The sequence below is a fragment of the Gobio gobio genome (genome assembly GCF_949357685.1).
Source record: "Gobio gobio genome assembly, chromosome: 22".
NCBI lineage: Eukaryota > Metazoa > Chordata > Actinopteri > Cypriniformes > Gobionidae > Gobio > Gobio gobio.
This window is the reverse complement of record NC_137118.1, coordinates 41,145,450-41,166,188: the sequence shown is the minus strand read 5'-3', so window position 1 is coordinate 41,166,188 and position 20,739 is coordinate 41,145,450. Positions and strand designations below refer to the sequence as shown.

Sequence of the window (20,739 nt, the reverse complement as noted above, 5' to 3'; positions counted from 1 at the left end):
TGTGACAACATGCCACAATAATGGATAAGTGGTCACAGTGGAAACCTGCTATTTATCTGACAATGACTTGAAAATCTTGCACAACACATGTGTATAAAATGTACTATTGGATATGTAAAGTCACCATGAAATAAAAAAAATGACAATTCTTATTTTTTTTAAATTAAATATTAGTATTATAAATTATTGCATTATATTTATCTTTTATTTTATTTTATCCAACTCTGTTTCATAAAAAATATCCTATAATGTGGATTTTGGTTTCACATTAGGTTTTATACTAACATACTAAAATCAGTGCTATTGAAAATAAACACTTGTAGATGTAGACCTTGGTTATTTGATTAAGATATAAACATATTTAGAATGCATAATTATGAGTCAGCTTAATTCTATTCGATTAAAACATGATGATAAAGAAGTGAATTTTCAGCAGGTCGTATCCATAATTAACCTGCAGTTATCCAGACTTAATTACTGTCACCTGATGAGCAATTAACATCCTCTTTAAATGTTCACAGGGCGCTAACTCACTTTATTTTCTTATGCTGGCCTAGAAACAGCCCTGAAGACTATTTCTGGTAAGAATAAGACGCATTTCTAAATAATTCACATCAAATTGCATTAAACTAATACACATTTACTGTGCGTGCGTTTTAGCTTTTTGTATTTGTATCAAAATGAGCAAAACAGAGAAACCTTTATCCACCCTTTGGGGTAAGATTTTACTCTTTATTCTCTTGAAGTAAAACATAACCTCAAACTTACTAATATTGGATGTTTAAATCGATCCATGACGCTTTGTTTTAGGTTGTGAACTCAGTGAATCTAATAAAGAAGAGTCCTTCAAGACGGATGATACGAACCATCAACACCAGCTAGCACTGAGAACGGTTGGTTCAGCGATTTATTGAGGTAAAGTTGACGTTTTATCGGTGTTTGTAATCGTTAACCCGTTAATATTTACCTTGAAGATGTGTCTGGGTCACACCGCCAAAGATGAGTTTAATATTGTCGAGCTGGTCACTGGTGAGGGCAGCAGCAGCGCGAAAGCTGTTCCCATCGCAACACTACACGCTAAATCCATGCCTACGGTAAGATATTACTTTATTTGATATAATGAGATTTAAATGTATAAAGCATCATTGTATTTTATTCAAAATTAACCCGGTACTGTCCAGCTGCACAAGGCTGGCTAACGTTAGCTCAAACAAACAAACATATGCCTCTAGTAGCTAACGTATGTTGCTGTTGTTTTCGGCCTTGACCCCAATTTATTGTTAAAGTATTTAAACAATGTTTTACCACTAACTTACGTTGTCTTATAGCTTATTCTGACTGCACTTGTAGTCAGAATAAGCTATAGCTAAGACAACGTAGTGGTAAAAATATCGTTTAAATACTTTAACAATAAAACAGGTAGGCCTACTCTGAAATATTACAATTGAATTAACTTGTTTTTGTTGAAATGTATATTAAAATGTAATTTATTCCTGTCAAAGCTGCCTTTTTTAAATCATTCTAAGATCATTTCATCTCAATGTTGAAAACCGTTTTGGCTTAGTTTTTTGAAATCATGATGTATTTTCCACTCAAAAGTTTTGGGTAAGAGAAAAGAAATGAATACTTACTTAGGGAAGGTCCATTCAGTTTTGACCACGGGAATACATTTTAAAATGTATTACAACAGAAACCAGTTAATTTAAATTGTAATATTTCACAGTATTGCTTTTTTTTTTTTTTTTTGGATCAAATAAATGCAGACTTGGTGACATTTTTAAGAGACTACTTTTGACCGGTACTATACTTATCAGTACCTGTGTTCCTCACGAGACTTCATTCTCCATCAGGTCAACCTCTCTGGTTTGGATCTTCATCCACCTGTGACCTTTCGCCTGAAGCATGGCTCTGGGCCGGTGTATGTCGGAGCTGAACATGTGGCCCGTGAGTGGCCACTAGCTTTATTTTTAACTACTTTCTTTAGTTGGGCTACTAAGTCATTAATTCCTGTGCCAAAATCTCTTTCAGTGGAGGAGTACTCTGATGAAGAGCTGGATGAAGAAATGGATGAGGAGGTAGAAGAAGAGGAGGAAGATATCGAAGAATCACCGGTCAAGAAGGTCACAAAAAATGGTGCTGGCAAAGTAAGGCCTCTTTTTAATACAAGTATAATACAAATCATTGAAAATGAAATGTGTGCCAATTGTCACTGCGCCTTTTTTTTTTTTAAAGAGAAAGCCAGAAAAGGCAGATGAGTAAGTTTAAATCTGACAATTAAATTTTATTTTTTTAATTATTTGTTCCGCAAACTAATCAAATGTTTCCTAAATGCAGGGAAGTCTCAGATGGTGAAAATCCACCTAAAAAGGTGCCTTTTTATCATTAAGGTTTTCTTTTTCTAAAGCACAAATGAGTAACATTGTTTTTGTGTCCTTCAGGGTAAAGGAAGGGGGCGGAAGGCGCAAGCTGCGAAGGTGTGACAAGGCAAGGACCCACAGATGACTACACTAGTTTGATCATGTAGTGACTCAAGCATTGATCATGTTCTCTTATTACAGATGTGGATGGGAAGTGCTGCATTCCCAGAAGGCCGCTGCTGAACATTTGAGTTGGGAGCTCAAATTTCTCACCATGGTCCCAATGTAGCTATGCTTCTCAATAAAACTGTTGGAGGGAAGAGCAAACGTGTCTGATTTTCTCCATGCAAAAAAGTGGGTTTATGTAAATCTGTCTGCAGGTATAAATGCAATGGGCGCACCAATTTAAGAGTTTAAAAGCGCAAATCTGAGCCACAATAACCCCATTTACAATAGAAGCAAATCGGGGCGTCTGAAAACATTAAAATTTTCACTTTCGATGGTACAGCCACAAGACTTACAACGGTATGCATGTTAAACATGATTTTTTTTTTTAGCATGAAAATTGCTGTAAGCACTTAACCACCCCCACAACCTTAAGCCAAATGACTTGCTACAAAAATTTGTATGCTATGAATTGCTTGTGTTTGTCTTGAATAACTTTAAATCATTTAGCAGGTGCTTTTATCCAAAAAATGAAGTTATATCCAATTTTACAATTTCATTGCCATGACAAAAGTTGGTTCAAATAATGCAGAAGAATTCTAGTGCTCTTAAATAAGCATCCCATTTCTGCTTTTAAAAACCTCCATAATTGGCCCTATTTCTGTTGGAAGTGCCTCGCTGTCTACAACCTAAGTGTACTCTTTGTGAAGGGAAAAAGTACATAACTGAGTGTGTAGCAATGAGTATGCAAGCTTTGGGACAACTTCGTCATCAACAGACTCTATCGCTTAGTTACGTGCATCCTGTCACCTGTTTAAACTGCCCTGTCAATCATTGTCACAGTTAAAATCCTCTACATTTAATTTCCTACTGTATCGGAGAGAACAGTAGATGCACGTTAATTTGCCATTCGTGGGTCTTTAATGCAGAGACTCCCCTCAAGTGTTTGCAGTTTAAATATAATTGTTACGGCTCAGTTTTGTTTTGGGTTTGTTGTGTTGCGTTCTCTTTCTCCTATAGGTTGCCAGATAAGGATCCACACCTGTACTGAATTTGGAAAGCAGTATTTAAGACGGCTGTCCTTTGTGGGAGGGGGTGCTGACCCCTATCCTGCATTCTTGCTCAGGAATTGGACCTTCATATTGTTTTTCTCTTTATTGTTCGCTTCTTTTTTTGTTGAACATCTATTTTCTTTATTATGTAACCCCTAGACGTAAATAAATCTTTGGTCTAATTCATTTTTGGACTCTGAACCCTTTATTTTTGTTACTTCCTTGAGCCGGAATGTAACAATAATGCATTTAAAAGTTAATGGCCAAATGTATTACACAAGTTCAAGTTCACAATGCTGCTGCAGGTGAAATTTAATGTGGATAACATTGAATAAATCTTTTCGTCAGCTTAAATACTCCGTCAGACTCGCACAGCTGTCATGTTTGTCGTTTTTTAACTCTTTCCGTGTTTGTAGTTCTAATTGAATCCTCAGCCCAACTCGCAATGGGTTGTGGGCAATATCAGCTGTTAGAGTGTGCGTCAATCTCATAGACAGTAAAATAAATGGACCTTGCGACCCCATAGGCTTCGACGGGAAAAAGTGAAGCCAATTAGAAGCACTCACTTCCTGATGGCTGAACGTACTGCGCAGTCTCAGACTGAGCTTGACGACGTAGATGTGATGTGAGCAACCAGTCTGACAGTTGTAAGTCTTCTAGTAGTTGTGAAAAGTGAAATCAAGTTTTCAAATATTGTCCCGTTGCTTTTGGCTCTCTATGGGCTTCTCCCCATGCTTCTCCCTTGACTTTATCGGACTTTATGCCTCCACGTCCCCCCAATTGCCTCATAGACAGTGTTGCAAAGTCTGCGGTTTTCCCGAGGAATTGGGCTACTTCAACACCGTTGCCGTGGGTTGAAGCGACCCCAATTATGTGATTAATTTGCCCCGGGAATGTGAATTTTAGCAGGCAACCCTGCCAAAAAGACATATTTTACCCCCCAAACATATTTTACCGGAGAAACGTGATTGGGCTTGATTTGGGCTAGTTTTGAGTAGCAATTGGGCGGGTTTTGTTGTGAAAACCTGGCAACCCTGTCATAGACAGTAAAAGATTGCCTGCGAGCTTCTCCTCCTGTCTATACGGTAATTCCTCTACTATGTGACAGAGTCGCGTGGTTATGACGCAATCGTTAGCCTATTTTTTACAAAAACGGCTTCTACGGGGTGATAGTGTAAGATACAAGGTAATGGAGCCTTTTATACATTGTGGTGTTTCTTTAGAAATAAACAATGGACAAATGGAGTCTTTAAACACCTCGAATGTAAAGTTATTCGCTGTCAAAGTGACGCCAAAATGAATGGGAGTCAATGGGATGCTAACAGCAGGTGATGGCTTTGTTAGCAATGGCTGCCCCTATGGAAGGTACACTTTCCGGGTGCTGGATTACCCCCTTGGTTGATCTGCACTTCGAATTCTGACCGGAAATAGTAAGCCATCCGGGTATCTTTGGAATATTCATTTCAACTAGGATTTGGGACATACTAATTCTATTTTCGAATACTATTTATTTAGTAGGATAGTATGCGAATTGGGACGCAGCACGCATCAATTTGTGGTAATTTACATACCACAAATACTGTGGTTTTAGCTTTATTAACCTGAACAAGGAGCATTCCTTTAACTATCCTGTACGCTGGTTTCTCTTGCCAAACTTGGTGGATGGTGGATTGCTATAGGGTCACAGGTGTGTTAGTGGTTTCAAAAAACTCTTTTTTTAACTCTGTTCCTTGGCAAATAAGTTAATGATTCAATTGTAGAAACCAGGCCATTCTCAATTATTTTGGACATCCTCTGCTTTGTAAAACTGTTCAATTTCAGATGTTTTCCTCTGTGAATGTGATGCTCCTCTCCTTTGAAAGGTCAGAAGCAAATACCAATGATTCTGCTTGACGTTTTTATTTACATCTGTTGGAGTTCAACAAATTTGCACTGACTGCTGAGAGGGAAAGTGAGCGCTCGCCGGTCAAGATTCATTTCCCTGACCTGAAGCCCCTGCGGATATCAGCACAGCTCAAATAAAGGGCATGTTTACAGTGAGAATTTTAGGAATTAAATGTTCGCTTTAACATCTTTATGTGCTCAAAATAAATCCTCAGTGTATTTTTGCTTCCAGTTAAATGCACTCTGGACAGGGGCGATTCTCCACACCTATCCTGTCAGGAGGGGAAAAAAAGAGTGACTAAATGATTCACATCCTTTCACAATTAAATATTTATAACAGTATTTTCTGTTGTTGCTGTCATTTAAAGGGGTCATGCACTTTTTTTTTTTATAATGCTAAAAAAACATTTTTCATTACCACCACTTCTATGACCCTAAAACATTTTTTCTTTGAGACTTCCATGTAAACATCCACTTTGCATAAGGAATTAGCAATAACCTGCCTTACATTGTGATAGGATCACAAAACAATCCAACAATTCTCGCAATAAAGAAAAGATTGCAGACACTGCTGGTAATATCCTCTAGTCTAGAGGAATACTTTTAATTTGTTAAACAACAGAAAATGTTTCTGACAATACATATCCAAGAATTTCATAATATCCCTGGATTTGGGACTGGGAGGAAGTTTTGAGTTCTCAAAGTTACAGTATATTTCAGTAATATCAAGGAAAATTAGGTTCCTCATCATATGACCCCCTTAAATGTAAAGCAGGCCAGTGCAGTTTTAAGCTTAACCTTGTTGAGTCTTCTAGTCGACTTCTGCTTTTTTGAGGTACTTCTTCATCACGGAGTTGACATCCTCACTGCCTTCAGCTTCCAGCCTCTCTCCTTGAGGCCCACGACGCTTCTGAGATCCACCAGAACTTGAAGAGTCGGAGTCGGACTCCCTACGTGACGCTCTGGATGGAGGCAACTCCCCAAAGTGCACGCTGAGAGCTCGTCTCTGGCCAGTTCTGGAACCGCTAGACGCCAGACTGCTGGTGGACTGCGCTCGTCGGATTGCTGGGAGAATGTCTGAGCTGGCATCGTCTCCGGCCCTCTCCTTGTCCTGATTCCCAAGGAGTCTACGATTCTGGAACACAAGGGGTTCTGCTCCTAGTTGTGACTCTCCGGTTTCGGCCACCAGGCCACCAAGTAGACGATGGCGGTTTGGTTGATAGGAGCCAAGACGAGGCATGGCTTTGGAGCTGGGCTCCTCTTCCCCTTCCTCAGGGATGGCGAGGTTGGACAAGTGGCGGCGGGAACTCGAGGTAGAGGTCACGGAGGCGAGGGATTCGCAGGAGCTGAAGCGGTTCATCTTTCCTGTGGTGGTTGTGGTGGTGGTGGACGTTGGGCTTGCCTCGGATAGGGAGCGGAGACTGGAGGCTCGGGGCATGTGGGGACTGGGAGGTTTCAGTATGCCAGGTCGAGGCAGGTCCGCCAGACCTTCCTCTGCTTCTAGTGACAGTGCTGAGGCCCTGCGGCGTAGGGTGGAGGCCCCTGTCGTCTGATAGATGGGAAGGGACACCGTGCTACCCTCGCCCGCCTCGGAGCCTCTTTCCCACCCGGCGCGCTTCTTCCTCAGACCCTCCAGAAGCTCAGACAGGGCCGTGGACGACGACGCTCTACCAAGACCTCCAGAGCTTTCTTTGATATCTTCGTCCAGGTCTTGCGTGCAAGATCTATCGTAGGAAATAAAAGACAATAGCGATGCATATATAACTAAGGATAAGTCCAAACCCATTTGGAACACAAAAGGAGATGTTTTGAAGTATCTGACAAGACATGATTAATCAACATTTATGTCAATCCTTACATAATCATAGGTTACACTCCGTTTGTTAAATGTCTGATGCATATGGCAGACTAAACTGGAAACACTTAGAAAGTCAGAATCCTACAGTAAATCTGTAATGGTCTGCCAGGAAACAAAGCCTTGTTCACGAAGACCATAGCCCCGTTTCCACCTAAATTACCTGGAACAATTTGTACCAGGAACTTTTTTTACAGGAACTTTTTCCCCCCCAGACCTGCTACTGTCTGCGTTTCCACTGCGGTCTAAAGTACCATGAAGATTAGGCAAATTAGTCCAAAGACGTGGGACTGCGCGCAACTGTTCCTCCCAGTCAGCAACAGACAGTAATAATTTTGGTGCGATACTGTCTGCAACAATAACAAGTGGAGGAGATGCAAGCAGCGCTGCTTTTGCTAGTTATGTATTGGTTTACTAAAGAGGTAATTAACAAAACGGCAGTTTTCTGAAAGCTCGTAAAGCTAGATTTAAAATAAGACAACGTATGTTATTATCAGCTATTACGGACATTGACTGTGCGATTGCTGAGACAACGCGTGCCATCGGACAGAAAGAGCAAGATATAATGGATAAGATATTTACTAAACGCAGAACGAACCTCGCAAAAGACTTTTAAAAATGCCAGTTGAAATAAAATGCTGCGTGAGCTCAACCAATCAGCATGTTCAGCGCCCAAGTCCCACCCCCGAAAGTTCCTGAACTTTGAAAAAGTACTACCTCGCGAGCAGGGCCGTTTGGAGGGGGAAATATTTAACCGGAACTTCATTTAGACCCCGGTTCCTGCGGTCGAAACACACCGAGTACCACCCCAAAGTCCCTAGTTCCTGCGGTGGAAACGCGGCTCATGACAATGAGCAACTAAACACTAGATTTCAAAGTTTGTGAAGCTGAAATCCAGCTTTTAGTTGCTCATGTGTTTTTAATGCAGACTGTTGCACCATTATTTGTTTGAACTTTTATGTCGATCTTAAAAGAATGACGTATGGCTGTCTTGAAAAAGGTGGTTGTTAAAGGTCCTGTTCTTCGTGATCCCATTTTTCAAACTTTAGTTAGTGTGTAATGTTGCTGTTAGAGCATTTATAATACCTGTATAATTATAAAGCTCAAAGTTCAATGCCAAGCAAGATATTTTATTTAACAGAAGTTCCCTTTCAAAGCCTACAGCGAACGGCCGGTTAGGACTACATCCTGGTATTTCCTGCTTTAATTACGTCAGTAGAGCAGTATGTCGACTAACCTCCGCCCACAAGAACGCGCGAAAAAGGGGGCGTGGTCTTGTTGCTCCCGCGTGGAGAATAGGAAGTGTTGCGTTCGGTTGTGTTCGTATAGTTTGTTTGTTGCCATGTCGTCGAGACGCTGTTATTTTCATCCCGGAGTCAAGTCACCTTTGTTTGGCTTTCCCAGGGACGCTGTACTTAGAGATCATTGAGCGCATGCATCCCCGTTATGGTGAGAGGCGTGACCTTTCCGGTAACGTGCGCTCTGCGTGCGCTAAGCTGCTGTCGAATCACAACACGGGAACCGCTGGCACAATCAGAACTCGTTACGTATTTCTGAAGGAGGGACTTCATAGAACAGGGAAATCTTTCAAGCCGTTTTGAGGACAGTGAAAACAGCAGTATACAGATAAGTAAATTGTGTGAAAAATACTGTGTTTTTTTACACGCGAAACATGAACACATGTTATATTGCACACTGTAAACACAATAAAAGCTTCAAAAAAACACGAAAAACGGGACCTTTAACAAGTGACTAAATGGGACTACAGGTTGTCAAGGACATTAAACGTCATCATGGCGAACATGTAAACTCATCTACCCACTAATCCGCTTTCACAGCCTCATTGTGTTTAAAATCACGCTCTTGCAAACTATTCTAACAATTTTATTTTTTTAAAATAGAGACTGAAAGAGTTGTCTGAAGCTTAAAGGTGGTGAAAGTGGCGACTATGGTCAAAGACTTTAACAGTGCACTCGTATTCCTATGAATGGGAGAATAATATGGCGGAATAAGTCCCGCCTTCTAAATAAGAGCCAATCAGAGACGCGCTTGTGACAGTGCATGCGTATTAGCTTAGACCAGCCTTTTTTTTTGTCATGATTCGAGCGTTTAGAAACAAAACATTTTGAGACAGTTGTTGTTAGATTTCATCTGTGATTTCAAATATGAAATTTAATAGTAATCTTGGCGAACAGAGTTTGATGTTTTCCCATTTAAAGAGATAGGAGCTGCACTTGCATGCCCGAGAGTCATTTCAAAGATGGCCGCCAAGTGAAATGACTTGTCTTAAAGGGACTTTGCTATGATGTAGTTTGTTTATAGTCTACATTTAGCTTTTTACTTTTGCCGATTGTTAATTTGTGAAGATTATTATGATACAAAACGTCTGAGAATCATAAACTTTTGTTAGTCACAGAGCTTATCTGCTGCAATAATCCAAAAGCCAATATAAAAATCTTGTTGACTTTCATTGTACGGAAATAATGATTTCTTCAGCATTTCTCTTTTTGTGTTTCACAAAAGTCAGTCACCAACATGCTCTTGAGAAAGGTTCTACTGTGTCTGGTAAAAAATGACTACTTACCCAATCTGGCCTGATTGTGTTACCTTGTTCATTGAAGTACAATAGTACTGATTGGATTTTGTTGCTATGTTACCTGAAACTGTAGGTGCTCATGGTGTCGGTGACAGACTGGCGGCCAGAGCTGCTTCCTGCGTAAGGAGAAGTTCCACCTCCTCGGCCCCCTCGCGGCACACCCGCCCAATGACGGATCCCTTCACCAACGTCTTCAGTGCCCACACTGGATCCGACACTGGACATGGTGTCGCTGAAATTCAAACCCCACGTCACTCAATTTTCCAATGTAAAACTTATATAATGCCTTTCATCGGAAAGATCAACAGTTGTGCAACATGCTCTCACAGCGCAAGCGATCGAATCAATATAAGCCTGTAACAATGCATACAGTATATGACCTACATGAATATGATCATGCACATGGCTCGAGAGGAGATCTCTCTTGATGGGTGCTGTAACATCACACATGGGGGGGATATTAGCTCTGATCCTCATTGCTACCCAGCAGGCCATGTGTGTTCAGTGAACTGTGAGTTCATTAGTCTTGAGAGTGCTGTCATTATCAGGGCTCATAGGGGCACAACGCACTGATCCACAGCCTGTTTACAGACTTACTAAAACTGTTTGCCCGAGATCCCAAAACATAAGCTTTGATCCAAGAGCTAGTGAGCTGCCTTGCTGCGTATTGCCTAAACAAGCAGCTAACCTTCTAATGGAGCATCCTACTCTAAAAAGAGGCTTTTCATAGCGATGCAATAGAAGAATCCTATTGGGTTTGCTAAAGAACCTTTTTGTGAACAATTATTAAAAGAACCATTTTTTCTTAACCCTCTGGGGTTCTTTGGTCATTTCTGACCCACATTTTTTCATGGTCCGAAAATTGGTGACTTTATTGGTTCTTGGTATATGAACACCCCAAAAAATTGGGGACAGGATTTGAAAAGTCTAAGGGGTCGGAAAAAAAATAGTCACACTCAGGGTCTTCGGGTCAAAAATGACCCCCATAGGAAATGAATGGGAAATTGTCAAAAATATGAAAATATTTTTTTTTTGTGCATACAATCTACAAATCAGCCAGGATGCAGAAAAAAGGACTCAACAGTGAAGGGGTGAATCTCTAAAACATCAGGAGTGCAAAACTCACACACACACAAACACAATATGCTTTTGGAATGACGCGTTAATTTGTGTGTGCGTGTGTTTTTGTGTGTATAAGTGTGTGTGTGTGTGTGAGTTTTTTTGGTCTGTTTTGCACTCTTGATGTTTTAGAGATTCACCCCTTCACCGTTGAGTCCTTTTTTTTCTGCATCCTGGCTGATTTGTAGATTGTATGCACAAAAAAACAAATTTCCCATTCATTTCCCATGGGGTTCATTTTTGACCCGAAGGTCCTGAGTGTGACTATTTTTTTTTTACGACCACTTAGACTTTTCAAATCCTGTCCCCAATTTTTTTGGGTGTTCATATACCAAGTACCAATAAAGTCAGTACCAATAAAGTTCTGACATATATATATATATATATTAAATTTTTTATTATATTCAATGGGAAAAAATGGGTCATAATTATTGCATAAATTTTAATTATAAATCATAAAATTATCTCAAAACTCCAAAAAAGAAAAGAAAATATTATTGAACAAAAATATATTTAGTTGATTTTACTCAAATCTTTTTTTATCTTAATCCCGCCCTCCAGGTGATTTTTGACCCGAAGGTCCTGAGTGTGACCCATAAATGAAGAACTCCAGAGGGTTAATGTGAAAAATCTGAAGATTATTAATATACTTTTGTGCAATTGAAAGGATCCATGGATGTGGGTTTTTTAAGGAACCATCAATGCCAATAAAGAACTACTTCTTTTGCGTTTTCCAGTTTGGTAACAGGGTCTGCCTTTTTTCGCTGGCGCCATTTGATGTGATCGTTGGCTTGAACGGGGAGCAAACCGGTACGTTTGAGGTCGTTGTGCAGAGTGTCGAGCCAGTGCTGCTGCGGTTGTTTCTGTGGTTGCTTTCCACTGACTTCCAGCTGGAAATATTGTTGTATGGTCAGTGCGCAGAACATTGCCGTACCACCAAAGACGGCCTTCGCGTAGCTTATAATTACAGACGTGGTCAAAGTGCGTGATGCCGGAGATCCATCACAGCATTTTTGAGCACCATATGGAGCAACATGACGAATGACGGTATGTTAGATCTAGGGCTGCCACTAATGACTGTTTTTATATCGATTAATCTGTTGACTAATTTAGCAATTAATCGATTCATCTATCGACTAATTTATTGCAATAATTTTCCAACATTTTACTTAAAAACATTTAATTTAACTTGCAACGTTGGCCTTCAGCAGTGTACTATAAAAAAGTATACATGTAAACAAGCCTTTGACAAAATGTAAAACTAAAAGAGTAAAAATGTAAAAAGGTACAAATTTGTAAACCAACATAACAAAAAAAAGAGAATATAAGCAAATACTTTTTATATAGAATAGTGTTGTCACGATACCAAAATTATGACTTCAATACGATACCAGACTAAAATACCTCAATACCAATACTGAATCGATACCATGGCAAAAAACTGTAAAAGTAATTGAATAATATGACAGAACTTACTATTCATTGTTTATCATTGTTTTAGGGTTAAAAAACCCTAAAAACTCACTTGGCCTAAAAAGTTCTTGCCCTTCCCTGCATCACACAGAATATTAGGTCCGGCCCTTTAAGAGCTGCACGGACCAAATTCATTGTACCACCGATTTCTCATTTACATAAATATTATTTTCTACTTAAAAAAACCCTATAATTTCATTATTTTTCTAACCCAACTAATGCGCGCACTTTTCTCAATCTGTTATGGAGCTATTCGATTTTGATTTTGCATATTGTTTTTTAAACGTTCGTTCGTGTAGTTCAAATGACCACTTTACAAAACTTCAATAACATCATTTATTTTGAAGCCTATGCTGTTTTCTTGTACAAAATAAAATAGTTTAAGTTAAATGCAGAGTAAGATGTGTAAAAAAGACAAGAGGCTAAGAGATAGTCAAGATCAATATTTGTGTAGCCTGCCTGACACGATATTTTCACACATCACATCTCTCATAGACTACAGTATTTAAAATAGCATATATGCATCAGTTATATTCTCAATTTAATTTACAGAGCAATCCCTGCAAAGTGTTTAGGTTAAGTATAGAAGAGACCAGGATTAGTGTGTGTCGCACTCGCAAGACTTACAGCGGGGGGCGATGGTCACGATGGTTTCGCTCCTTCGGCACAACCCTACTGTACATTACGATTAACTTACATGCACATTAAATGAAAGGAAAAAATTTTTTCCCCCGGCCTTATTTAAGACCGGCCTTTATTTGTTCGTGCTGGCCACGCCCCAGCCACTATCAGAGGCCCGGCGTTTAATTGACTTCAGGCTTTTATTTGAGGAAATACGGTACCCTCATCGGGGGCCGAGCCCCACTAAAATGAAAATCCTAGAATTGCCCCTGCTTGGTAGGTCAGTGCCATCAATCTTGATCGTACCATGAACATTTATTTTTAAGAGTGCAGCCATGAATCCTCATAAGTGTTTGATTTGAAGTGGAAACATGCTTCTCCCCCGACACATCACTTGAAAAGTTAAGATGCTCACTCCCTGGCTCACTTAAAACCTTTTATAAGACTTGGGAGCCCTTTTTGGACTATAGAGACAGAGCGACACGCGTCATAATCTGAAGGCCACGCCCACCGGGGGGGAAAACAATCGAACGATCTCCATTGACTTTGCATTGCGTGAGGCTGCATCCTTGTCATTTCGGACTTATAACAAAAAAACAGAACAATGTCTAAAAGCGGATATGTGACAAAGTGTACACAAACAAGCTAAACAAAACCCACAACCAAAAACCCAGAAGTTTTTATAAGCTATTGACCCCAAAAACGAGCGTTTAACGACAAAAAAGTGGATACAGGCCATTGAGACAGAGCATGACACATTATATTACACTGAGAACAAATCAGAGACAGGAAATATAACATATAAACCTGACATTTGGATATTTGACTTAACAGTGACAACATATTTACTGCACACATAGGCACACTGAGACATACTGAGTGTCAGGATCCCAAAATGTACCCATTCTTCCTGCTGAAGCGTCACGTTTTACTGCCTTTATCCACTTTTGTCTCCTTAAACTCTTGTTTTTTTGGGTCGACAGCTTATAAAAACTTATTTCTGTGTTTTTTTAGCTTGTTTGCTGTACACTTTGTCACATATCAGCTTTTAGACATTGTTCTGTTTTTTGTTATAAGTCCGAAATGACAATGAGGCAGCCTCACACAATGCAAAGTCAATGGAGAGCGTTGGATTGTTTCCCCCCCCAGTGTGGGCGTGGCCTAAATACGCTCTGTCTATATATTAAAGGTTTACCTCGTGCACCTAATACATAATAACTGTCATCTATTAGAAGGTAACTTTTTTTTTTAAAATGTTCATTTATTTATTTGCTTCTCTGTCCATTTTGTTGGAATTTTGTCCAGTCTGTTGGACAATGTCTCACTGTTTTGAGCTGTGCTTTTCAGTACCAATTTTTATAATTAGCAATCTGCTCAACTTGCTTGCTGCAATGCATTCTGGCATTTATTCATCTATGGATACGTGTGATGCTGCCTTAGAATTAGCTCAAAACAAGTTATCTATTTGTTAGAAACGCTTTCGTGTTGTGTGCACACTTATAATTCCTTAAAATGGCGGCCAGCTCACTACGTTTTGGAACAGCTATTGCATCAAACTTGATCTAGCTTCCAGAAGCTCTCATTCAAACATACAAGAGAAAGGTAAGAAAAAACGTTGTTAATTTGCTTGCATGTGCCACGGGTTCTCTCCTACCCTGCTCTTGTAATCGGTCTCACCACATTCATACGGAGATTTAAGAGCCAAAGGACTGAGCAACTGCAACACAGTTCATTTCCCCCCTTTTCGCTCGCACAGACAATTGAAAGAGAAGAGAAGCGGGAGGTCTCGGCTAACGCACATGCATTATTCAGAGGACAAAGCATATCACAGTTGGGGAACTTTTAAAAAGGACTCTCTAGTACAGAGGAAAGCTTCTTGCATTTAACAAAGCAAAGTGAAGTGGCTGTGTGGGTACGTGGCGGTTTGCGTCCAACGAGTAGGTGTCTGTTCAACATCCGCCCAACAGAGACTCTCGTCTATCTTCATTCAGACGTGTCGAAGGAAACCGTGACCTTACACAAGTCCACACACACTCACAGTACTGAGCAACAGGCTTGGCAAGCAACACTAACAGCCAAACGCAGCGTTGGCCCATCCATCAACATTTGCTTGTAAGTATTTGATGGGGAATTTTTTGCCCAAAGCGAGAAGGATGGTTATGTGTTAGACTTCACCAACACCATTAAGCTGCGGTTCACAAAGAGGCGGCGTGCATTTATATGCAAAAAAGAAATCGCACTGCATAAAGGAGTACATTTCAAACTGCAGCAAACGTTAATGAATGCTATGCAACCAGAGCCGGAAAATATAGGGAATATATTTGCAATCATTTTTCTGGCAATATAAAATTTAGCAACATCCTTGATGACTTTAATGTACTTTTATTAGGCCGTGTCATTAATCTAGTTCCACAATCCTTCTTTGTCTAGTGATTCGAGAGAGCGAAGACTCTCTTAAGTGCATCTCATATTTAAATGAAAGTAGCAAATACAGCTAATAGGTTGGTTTAATTTGATTAAATAATGTAGTTATAAAAATATATATTTATTGACGGTTCAGCTTTTTTTTATGTAAAAATATCAGTGACTAAAAATCGTTTAAAAGTCAAAAAAAATACCAAGAAATGTCAGAAAATTCTATAAATTCAGAGGAAATCAATACATGTTTTCCCTATATTGTCCAGTCCAATATACAACCAGTGGCCTAGTTTGAAACCGGCATTCATCTTATTGCTCATTCCCAAATGCACAACACAGAAAATGAACGGTAGAGAGCAACAACAGGATGGGGGATGGAGAGCTTACAGATCTTTCCTTCTAGAGAACGACTCCACAGCCGTCTGCACACTGTGTGAAGAGGGAGACGCAGTCAGAGACACAGGAGTGGCGTGGAAAGCTAAAGGGGTTGGAGGTACGAGCAAAGCAAGCATATCGAATTTTCAGTGACGTCTAAGCAGTCTGGCGGAGAAGATCAAAGTCTGTGAACTCTGATACATCAGGCTGCATTTTACTATGGGTGTCGAGGGAGGAAGGCATTATTGAAGCGTTTATAGTAGCAAAGTGTAGCCTTGATTTTGCGGCGTGAGGAAAATCTCTTCACATTTCAACATTTCAGCTCAACTGAAAAAGAATGAAAGCAATTAAAAGTAACAGCAAGAAGCAAAACTTTAAATCTAAAGGGAAGAAAACGTATACACACCCAGTATATATAGATCGATCAAGCATAACATTATGACCTAATATTGTGTTGGTCCCCCTTTTGCTGCCACACCAGCCCTGACCCGTCGAGGCATGGACTCCACTAGAACCCTGAAGGTGTGCTGTGGTATCTGGCACCAAGATGTTAGCAGCAGATCCTTTGAGTCCTGTAAGTTGCGAGGCGGGGCCATGGATCAGACTTGTTTGTTCAGCACATCCCACAGATGCTCGATTCCATGAAAGGGTGTACATGATCTGCAACAATGCTTAGGTAGGTGATACGTGTCAAAGTAACATCCACATGGATGGCAGGACCCAAGGTTTCCCAGCAGAACAACACAATTTGAGCTACAGTAGCTCGTCTGTTTGATCCGACCAAACGGGCCAGCCTTCACTCCCCACGTGCATCACTGAGCCTTGGCCGCCCATGACCTTGTGGCCGGTTCACCACTGTTCCACTTTTGATAGATACTGACCCCTGCAAACTGGGAACACCCCACAAGAGCTGCAGTTTTGGAGATGCTCTGACCCAGTCGTCTAGCCATCACAATTTGGCCCTTGTCAAACTCAAACTCATATCCTTATGCTTGCCCATTTTTCCTGCTTCTAACGCATCAACTTTGAGGACAAAATGTTCACTTGCTGCCTAATATATCCCACCCACTAACAGGTGCCGTGATGAAGAGATAATCAGCGTTATTCACTTCACCTGGCAGTGGTTATAATGTTATGCCTGATTGATGTATGTAGTACATATAGTATGCAAACTGGGATTCAGACAGTAGCTACATTTACATGGACACATTTTGTTTCAACGTAGTGTCTACATGACTGCTAAATAAAGTGATCGGCTTGATGTACGTTTATATGTCACATGCTCGAAATCAGAATAGATTTTTTTGACATGCGCACACTGAACGAACATACAGAGTTTCTCGCTGTTTTGCGTATATGATATTCTCCTACATCGCTTCTTTTCTTTGTTTTAAAGAGCAGACTTAATATTTATCTATTTCACGTCCTAAGGGGATGACAAGCATATGAACCGGGCGAAACAAGGACTGATGGGATGTTGTCCTGCTCCACTTCACAGACAAGTGGAAGGAAAATTTTAGAATAACACAACAGTCATTTATGACATTATATGTCATTACGCCATTTCTACGTCATTGTACATGCGCAATACTTTTCGGTTTTCAATCCGGTCAGGTGTTTACACGTCCTCTCGTTCGGATTAGAAAAGGTTTAAACCACCCCTTGCAATCTGAATGCCATTTTAACTGGATCTGGCCAATTCATTTCGATAGACGTGGTTACATGTGACTTTTTTATTCCGACTGTGCTACTAATCCGATTACAATCAGATTATTAGGGTCCATGTAAACGCAGCTGGTGTCCCCTTGCTATGCTAGACTGAAGTATGCAAACAAAAAAGCAAATAGAAAAGGTCAGGCACACGCCGCTAGCAATACCTTTCAGTATCACTTTCATCGCTGGACTCCACCTCCTCCAGCGCAGCTTGTAGATCAACGATACGCCGGATTGATGTCTCTAGATCAGCTTGAAGGGTCTGTCTTACTGCGCTAAGCTCTTCCACTTGCATTTCCTAGAAACAGATAAGACAAGATAAAATCAGATAACGTGTGACGCTCACGCTGGATCTCCAGAGGAAATAAAGACCTTGCAATAGGACAAGAGAAATCATTATCCAAATGTTTAATCTCAAAATATACCCAATTAATTAACTGCTCGCTAAGGCTGGCATCATTATTACACCGCTCACATTTTCTTAAGAAAGCATATTAATGTGGCTAAGAGGTTATGAACATGAGGCCTACGAGTTATTTTTATCCTTTTAACTTTTTTAATAACAAAAAACAACACATTTAAACTAAATTAACACCTGAACAAGAAATGTTTTATCTCCATTGTCAAAACATAAATTCCTAATTATATTTTAATATTTATCCATATTTTTTCAAGATTAATATTATATTACAGTATACAGGCGAAACAGATTTCATTCACCCTAAAATCAAAATAATACAATAATTTTTTGGTTTAAAAAAAATTAAGCGGCCCCACTTTATATTAGGTGGCCTTAAGTACTATGTACTTACATAAAAAATAAGTACAATGTACTTACTGTGTTCAAATTGTATTGCAAAACACCTTTGCTGATATTGAGGTGGGATACGGGTAGGGTTAGGGACAGGTGTGGTGGTATGGGTAAGTTTAAGGGTAGGGTTAGGTGTAAGGGAAGTGTCAACTGTGTTACAAATGTAACTACAGAACTTAATTACAGATGTAATTACATGCAGGTATTTTTTTTAAATGTAAGTACAATGTAAAAACATGTATGTACACAATAAGTGCATTGTATCAAATGATTAATTAAAATGTTAGTACATAGTAGTTAAGGCCACCTAATATAAAGTGGGTCCAATTAAGCTTATTTTAAGAGCCACTAAGAAAAAAAAAAAAAAATATATATATATATATATATATATATTTTTTTTTTTTTTGGAGTCCTATCTCACAGGTAGGTCTTTCAAGGTTGCCTGGAGAGGGGAAGTATCCAAAGCACATCAACTGACCACGGGGGTTCCTCAGGGCTCAGTGCTTGGACCTCTCCCCTTCTCCATTTACACTACATCACTGGAACCCATCATACAGGCACATGGCTTCTCATACCACTGCTATGCTGATGACACACAGCTCTACCTTCCATTTTAACCAGATGATCCCACAGTAGCTGCACAAATCTCGAGCTGTCTGGCGGACATCTCAGCACGGATGAAAGAAAATCACCTGCAGCTCAACCTGGCAAAGACTGAGCTTCTCGTCTTCCCTGCCAATCCAACTCTACAACACGACTTCACCATCCAGCTAGGTTCATCCTTGATTACCCCTTCAGTGTCGGTCAGAAATCTTGGAGTAACCTTTGATGACCAGCTGTCCTTCAAAGACCACATTTCAAAGACAGCTCGGTCATGCATGTTTACGCTGCACAACATCAGGAAGATTAGACCGTTCCTAACAGAGCACGCTTGCTTACAGATCCACCACAAGCTCAGCACCTGCATACTTTGGCTCGCTCCTACGAGTCTACACCCCCACCAGAAGCCTTCGCTCAGCTAAGGAGCGATGGCTTGTGGTACCATCAAAGAGAGGCATGAAATCCCTTTCCAGAACATTTTCATTCACCGTTCCTTGCTGGTGGAACGATCTTCCCACCTCCATCCAGAAGGCAGAATCACTGATAACATTCGAAAGACAACTGAAAACTCACCTCTTCCATCTTAAAAAAAATGATATTTTCCTCTATTCCCTCCCTTTTCTAGCTTATGCTACTCTAAGTAATGTCCAAAATTTAGCATTTCAGGCACTTTTTGTGCTTTTTTGCCTCATCATGACGGATCGCTTCCTTGATTCCTCAGCTGTAAGTCGCTTTGGATAAAAGCGTCTGCTAAATGCATAAATGTAAACGTAAATTATATATATGTATATCAGAGTCCTGCACGGGTTCGGGTACCCGCGAATCTTGCTGAAACGGGTGAAAAACATCCTAACTGTGTCGGATACGGGAGCGGATCAGAAAAGGGAGAAACACGGGTCTAAACACGGGTTTAAAACGTAAAAATATATGCATGTATATTGTAGATGTGTTCCGGAAAAATATATGCATATTTTTAGGAACACATCTACAAAAATATGCCTTGCCTGTATTTCAAGTTGATAAAATAATTTCAAATCCATATCAGTTTATTTATGCCCGCGTGCGCCCTCCCAGGAGAATCACCTTGGAGGTGAACCCCGCCCGCAGTGCAGTCGTCGAGATGGATCCTGAGGAGTTGAAGAAAATAATAGCTAGTGGAGATTGGAAAATTGTCGACAATACGTCATCAAAAATCAAGTCCATTGTGTGGGAGAAATCTGGAGTTATCTCCAGATGAAGAAAACAATATTGTGAAAGGCTTTGCTGCATGCAAAACCTGCCTTAAAGTTTTCGTATTGGATAGCCGCAAAGGTGGAACTTCATAGCTGAGGAAGCACGCAGATAACTGTGGTAACAAACCAAGCACAGTTCTAACGAACAGTTTTTTTCAAAAAGGGACAGAAAGGTGCCTTGTAGAGATGATAAGGACACATAACCATGTTCTTCAAGATGTAGTGTTTTGACAACTTCGGCTGAAGTTGTCCTTGTGTTAATGGTCGTGTAATAACTTCTGTATGCTGGCAATAAACATTTTTGTAAGTGTGTCTATAATGTGATATGCTAAACTGTTTTGATTTGGTGTGCGGGTCGGGTCGGGTGTTGATTTTAATTAGTGCTGCTGTCAGAAAATGGGTCAGATGCGGTTTTAAGCACTGTGGGTACGGGCGGATTTACAAAATCGGACCCGTATATATATATAT

General features: G+C 40.1%; 2 protein-coding genes across 12 annotated transcripts in view; one reads left to right on the top strand and one right to left on the bottom strand.

The window, feature by feature from the left end:
• Positions 1–680: 680 nt before the first annotated feature.
• Positions 681–2,681, top strand: npm2b (nucleophosmin/nucleoplasmin, 2b; the record flags this gene model as incomplete). The annotated part of the gene is made up of 9 exons (XM_079804034.1): positions 681–717; positions 811–893; positions 975–1,094; positions 1,851–1,944; positions 2,029–2,144; positions 2,233–2,255; positions 2,335–2,368; positions 2,439–2,484; positions 2,559–2,681. 8 exons carry the CDS (start codon positions 681–683, stop codon positions 2,478–2,480), a joined length of 549 nt encoding a protein of 182 aa, XP_079660160.1. The 3' UTR covers positions 2,481–2,484; positions 2,559–2,681.
• A 1,084-nt stretch (positions 2,682–3,765) lies between these two features.
• myo18b (myosin XVIIIB) overlaps positions 3,766–20,739 on the bottom strand; it is an 88,322-nt gene continuing 71,348 nt past the window's right edge. For 5 of the 11 annotated variants that reach the window (XM_079804443.1, XM_079804442.1, XM_079804451.1 and 2 more), the window contains 5 exons: positions 17,793–17,926; positions 15,928–15,969; positions 9,971–10,141; positions 6,257–7,182; positions 3,766–5,730 (listed from right to left, as the gene is read on the bottom strand). In XM_079804443.1, the coding sequence (XP_079660569.1) occupies positions 6,270–7,182; positions 9,971–10,141; positions 15,928–15,969; positions 17,793–17,926 (1,260 nt within the window). In that variant the 3' untranslated portion in view covers positions 3,766–5,730; positions 6,257–6,269. Of the gene's footprint in view, positions 5,731–6,030; positions 7,183–9,970; positions 10,142–15,927; positions 15,970–17,792; positions 17,927–20,739 lie in introns of those variants that run through there. The other 6 variants (XM_079804444.1, XM_079804447.1, XM_079804449.1 and 3 more) reach the window with 3 other exon arrangements.